General features: G+C 48.1%; 1 protein-coding gene across 1 annotated transcript; it reads right to left on the bottom strand.

The window, feature by feature from the left end:
- Positions 1 to 1336: 1336 nt before the first annotated feature.
- On the bottom strand, positions 1337 to 5376 carry LOC104127549 (acyl-coenzyme A thioesterase 1-like). Its single transcript, XM_009640227.1, is given in 4 exon segments — positions 1337 to 1939; positions 3269 to 3471; positions 4940 to 5289; positions 5291 to 5376. Coding segments are annotated over 4 exon segments (1242 nt in total).
- Between the last annotated feature and the right edge of the window lie 254 nt (positions 5377 to 5630).

Raw genomic sequence — 5630 nt, 5'->3', positions numbered from 1 at the left:
GAATCGGAAAGCAGGGACTACTGCTCAAAGGCAAGATTCTGGTGCCTCAGCAAAAGGCAGAGACCTTCAGCTCCTGCTTGATTCTGTGGTCAGAATGGGAGCCTTGACTGCTCCGGGAAGCAAAATTTGCTCATTTGATGCTATTTGATATCTACAAAATGCCAGCACACTGCTGTCTGCCACTATCCCACAAATGCACGAGGTAGATCACAGACGTCCTTGGCAGGTTTGGACCTCAGAAAAGGGTGAGATAACGCACATTCTCCCTAGAAGGCAAGGTAAGTCCTCTCTGAAGAGCGCCATTTCCTAGCTGTCACCGAGCCCACAGCTGTCTGCTACAGTGGCAAGACCACTGACACAGCCCACTCCACAGGGCTCCTGGGAACTCAGCAGCAGCAGTGGCTTTAATCTTCCTCCCCAAAACGGGGCTAAGCTGACTTCCAACATTCAAAAGCAGGTACTTAGCACATCCGTATCACCCCATCTCGAGCACTGTGCGAACCTCTACTGCAAACTCTGCCTCTCCTCTTACCAATAGGAGGTAAGGACTTCTGTGTATATCCTCTTCAACCAGGTGAAGCAACAGCTTGTGGCTACACCAGGATTGCTGCCTTTGTATTTATAGGCATAAAGACAGTCAAGGGCTTCATTCAGATAATTTTAAGTAAACTATGCATACACACATACGCATTGTATTTATTGAGTAGTGCGATGGAAACTTTACACCGATATGTAACTTATCTGGAGTCAGCGGGAGGTAAAACCGGCGTAACCTGGGTAAGATTCACTACTTCTGTTTTTTGAGGTACGAGGAAAAAAATGTTATCACTGCACTTCAGAATAAGTCAGAAGAGTGCCTCTTTACTTAGGTGAGATCAGAACTGCCGCAACCTTTTTACTAAGAAATGTGAGAAAATGATATAACAAGAGGAAAAGTGAGTGTACTAATGCGTCATCCCAAGAAAGTGTTGTTTATATCTAGGATAGTTAAAGGTGCAAGACTAAACAGTTCAATGGAAGATTCCTCCTATCCCTGCTGCCAAAGGAGATGGTTGGAGATTGAGGGCGAAGATAGCTCAGTACAAATGCAGTCTGCCTGATGGGATGCTGGATTTTTCTCAGATGACTGCAGCACACAGGCAGATCAGATGGTGCAGCTGGGGCCAGAAGACAACCAAAATTCAACTAAAAGATGAAAAGTTATTTGGGGAATGAAAATAAACAACTTTGCAACAGTAGGGTTTAGAGGAAGGCAGGCCAGGAAACTTTCAATGAGTTTCCAAGGTTCAGTGAGAGCTGAAATACCAAGCCTGGTCAGCAGCTTTGACAGCTTCCACTACAGCTTGCTCTTAGGGATGTCTGAGTCCATCAAGTGTTGCCAGAAAAAGGCCTGTATCCTCCGCCATGCATCTTCTTGGGCTTTGGCATGCTCCCTCCATTGCCCTCCCCAATGCACAAACACCCCAAGCACTTTGTGGATTGAAGCCTGGCACAGGGGCAAGTATGGTGGCTCCAAGAGGTGTCCTGCTCCAGAATAGGAGCAAAACTCCACTTCCCGTCCATGCTGCTGAAGGCGCTGAACAGCATCCTGGCAATACAGGTCACTTTTCCAGTTCATGTCATCCAATCCCGACAGGAAGAGGAACTTGGCCAAGGACCTCTCCATTGGAATGCGACAATCCCAAGTTGCTGGGTCCCTGTGATCATCTAGGACATCTGAAAAATCTACTAGGCCAGACTCATCACTGGTCTTCATCCTTCCCAAATCATATGGGTGGGGAGGAACAGTGAAGCCATCCCCCCGTAGGGGAATGAAAGAATTAAAACCGCTTCCAGATATGCTGACAGCTGCCTTGATGCCAGGTAGAAATGTGGCCATGGAAAGGGCTAGATCAGCTCCTTTAGACAAGCCCAAAACGCCAATCCCAGTATCTTTCACCTGAAACACAGTTATGAAACAACCATTATTAACTACTCCTCATTTCCCAGACTGACATAATTTCTCCAGTTCTGCTTCCTCACTCCTCATCCATCTAAGACCACCCATATTTTATCCTTCCCTCTCTTTTCAGGTTACATCACTCCCATATCTATCCCTCTGCTGAGCCTCCACAGAAGTGACCGTGAATTCTACAGCTCCTCAACATTTCTCCTCCTGTAACACTTTTTCTCCTGGTGACCTCTATAGACAAAGCCTCCTTGCTCCCTCCACATCCTGTCTCAACACTTGCTCTCAGTATTGTATCTTTCACTGCTCCTGCTTCCAAACGCCTTCAATCTTCTCTCCTCAGGTCTCCTTTGGAAAACCACTTTTTTCATGGGTTTACTTGCATTGATTTTCTTTTATGCCACTGTTTTTTTATACTCTCCTACAACTGACCTGTTATCATCTGTTCTGTCTTGAAACACATAAGGTTTACTACACCTGAGGCTTGAGTAAGCCCAACAGCTGTTTAAATCAACTTATTTATAGTGAAAGCTCTTCACACCAAATTCATTTCATAATGCGTGCCTAGTAAGATGATCTGGAAGTTTCAGAGCTCTATGAGGAACAAGCGAAACAAGCAAGGCTGTATTCTGCTCTCACACTGGCTACATTCCTCGCGTCCACACGCTAGAAAATAAACAACTTTGTGAAATGAATACTGCATTAAGTAGCATTCCATTCAAAGCTTAAATGCTACTTGGATTCTCTTGGTCTCTTTTCATTTAAGTATGATGATATACTGCTCTAAAGTGTCCTTCTCATCACACATACTTGTTCTAATACAGCTCCAGTTTCTCAAGACATGGCACACTTTCCAAGGATAGAACTATAAGGGATTCTGTTGTTAAAGTGTTTTATTACTCTCCTGTGAAACTCACTCAGAATCAAAACCCTGTAGCATTTCAGAAATAGTAGAAAAAGTCAATGGAGTTTTTTTTTTTCCCTTCTAAAATCTCGAAAGATGCAAAAGTAGGGAAAAAAATTAAGCAGTGGTGTGCTTCTAGTCCAGGAACTGCTTTGATTTAATATTACACAAACACTGGTTTGCACGACGGTCTATGGACTGTCATAAGATGCTGTGCAAAACCAACTATCCAACTACTTGCAAAACTGGAATTGAGGCACATGCTTTTCCATCTCTCAGATCATGCTATCTTTCAGACAATGCTGTCTCCTTCTAACATCTCAGAAACTTAGTTGCATTCAGTGACATACAGCATTTTACATCAGAAAATTGGAAAATGGTTTCCAACAGGATGAGCATCATCATTTGTCTCTTACCTGCTGCTGCTTCCGCAAAAAGTTTACAGCTTCCTCAAAATAGTCCAGTTCAAGAATCTCTGGCATAGCAGGGAGATCTTCAAAGGCCATGTAAGCAAGAGCCAAAGTCACGAAGCCTCTGCTAGCCAGAAGACTTGCTCTATATTCAACAAGACCTCCTCCAGATCCATACAAATCAATAAGTCCAGGGAATGGGCCAGGTCCTGCAATGAAAGGTCTGTGTGTGTGTATATATATATATATGTATATATATACACATTCAAAGAGACAAGTTTCTACAGTTGTCCTTTCAGTAGTGCCCCCTCAGCACATATCAAGGCAGTAGATACCAAATGGAAATCATCCTCTGAAGTCTTCCACAGAGGTTCTCCCTCTGAAGCTTTCTACGGAGGTTCTCATCCTCAGGCGCACACACAATCACTCTAAGGACACCAATTTGGATATTTTCTCTCTCTCTTAGGAACTCGCTATAGGAAGTTCATATGTTGGGCATCCTTCTCCCAACATGACTTTCAGCTGAAATTGGCCTAGATGTCCTCAGGCCATTGGGGATCGATGAACAAACAGTATCGCTGCATGAGCTGCGCTTTTTTAGAAACTGTGCTAGCAGGTTTTCCAGGGAGGGAATACTTGAGTTATGAAATGCACCTACAAATGCCAGCACCAACCTACACCAATTCAGGTTTCAGTTTGATCTGGGTTAACTACCCCTGGGCTTCTCAGTTTTCCTCCTCCACACATAGGACCTTCCTTCCCTGCTGCTGCTCTGCCCATTCTTATAGCCAGATTTCTCTTGGTGTCACAGCAGCTGCAAGGGACTTTTTATTCATTACAGAGCACGACATTCATGTTTAAGTACTGCTCAGGGAACACAAACAGTTCAGGGCTCAGAGCAGCTTTACACAGGATCTGGTCTTGGCACTGTCTCCGTATGGAGCTGTGGAATATGACGCCTGTCTAATTAAAGACCTTGTTTTTCTCATTTGTCTCCCATCTTCCTAAGTATCCTGTGTAATCAAGCTGTTCAACCAGGTAGAGACTTCCTTTGCTGGCTTTTCCTTAGCCAAAGAGAGAGACAGAGACACAAGTCCAGAGCCTGCAGGAAGATCCGTGGCAGCTGTTGGAGCAGCCTAGACTGGCTGCAGCCCAAGTCCAGTGCTCCCACCACACCTCATCATTCCTCGCTCCACAGCCGGAGCCGTCATGCCTCACAGCACTGCTGAAGACCACGGGCCTCTTTGTCCTGTCAGCTAACCAGAAGAGCTAAGAATCAGAAGGCTGCGTGTTCGTATCACGTCGGGGTCACCATATTCTGGGGGTTGGACTAGATGACCTCTAGGGGTCCCTTCCAACCCAAAACATTCTATGATTCTATGAATAAACACACTTTTCGCCAGAGCTCTCACTGCAGGACAGGTCCTGACCCCCCCTTAGCTAGAGCAAACGGGACATGCCTCGGGTTACCACTGCTGCCCTCCGTGCACCCCCCCCCCGGGGCCATGCCTGCTCCCCCTGCTCTGCTGCGAGGATCCAAGCAGCTGGACCCAAGCGCAGGCAGAGGGAGCCACCAGTCGAGGCTTTGCTCTGGGTTGTCGAGTGCATCCAGGGGCCACGGTGCACAACACGTGGTGTAAGTCACACCTGGAAAACCAGAACGGAATTAAAACTCACCGGGAGGGAGGAAGAGGGTTGCTTTCAGCCGACCTTCTCTGACCGAAATCCTCTTCACTCCCTCTCCTACAAACCATCGTTCATTGGTGCATTTTCCCAGCAAGCGGGTCATGTCCCCGTGGCCCTCATACACTTCAAAGTCCACACAGAAAGGGGTCAGGACGTTCCTCTTTGCCAGCCGCTTATAGGGCGCTGTAGCCTGCAGAGCCCAGAGCAGCCCCATCGGCTCCACGCCCGAATAGCTGCCCCCCAGCGCTGGGGAGCGGCTGAGGTCGAGCTCTCCGCTGCTCCCAGCTCTGTAGCGAGCGTGGGCTTGGAAGAGCTCCCCGCTCTCTTTTTCCCCCCCCGCGGGGCGGCCGCCCCCCCGCCACACGGATCTGCACAGGCTCATCGAAGAGGCACCTGGCGGAAGGCAGAACCGCCACCTGCACCGCCATCTCAGCGCTCCTGCCAGGGAAGGAGCTGCCCTTTTTCGTGGCGAGGCACGGGCTGCGCGAAACGGGATCGCCTGGCGCCTGCCGCTTCTCAGGCTTGAAATCTCTGCCCAAAGTCCAGGAGGAAGCGCCGCGACTGCTTCCTTCGGGCGGCGAGCACGGGCTGCTGGGAGGCGTAGTTCGGGTCGCTGGCTCGGGGGTGGTACGGCAACACCATCCACTCGCGCACGACCAAGCTGTGCGTTTTTTCCTCGCTG

This window comes from Egretta garzetta, unplaced genomic scaffold (assembly GCF_000687185.1).
Source record: "Egretta garzetta isolate BGI_Z169 unplaced genomic scaffold, ASM68718v1 scaffold526, whole genome shotgun sequence".
NCBI lineage: Eukaryota > Metazoa > Chordata > Aves > Pelecaniformes > Ardeidae > Egretta > Egretta garzetta.
The sequence above is the reverse complement of the archived record's forward strand: the minus strand, read 5'-3'. Positions and strand labels throughout refer to the sequence as shown.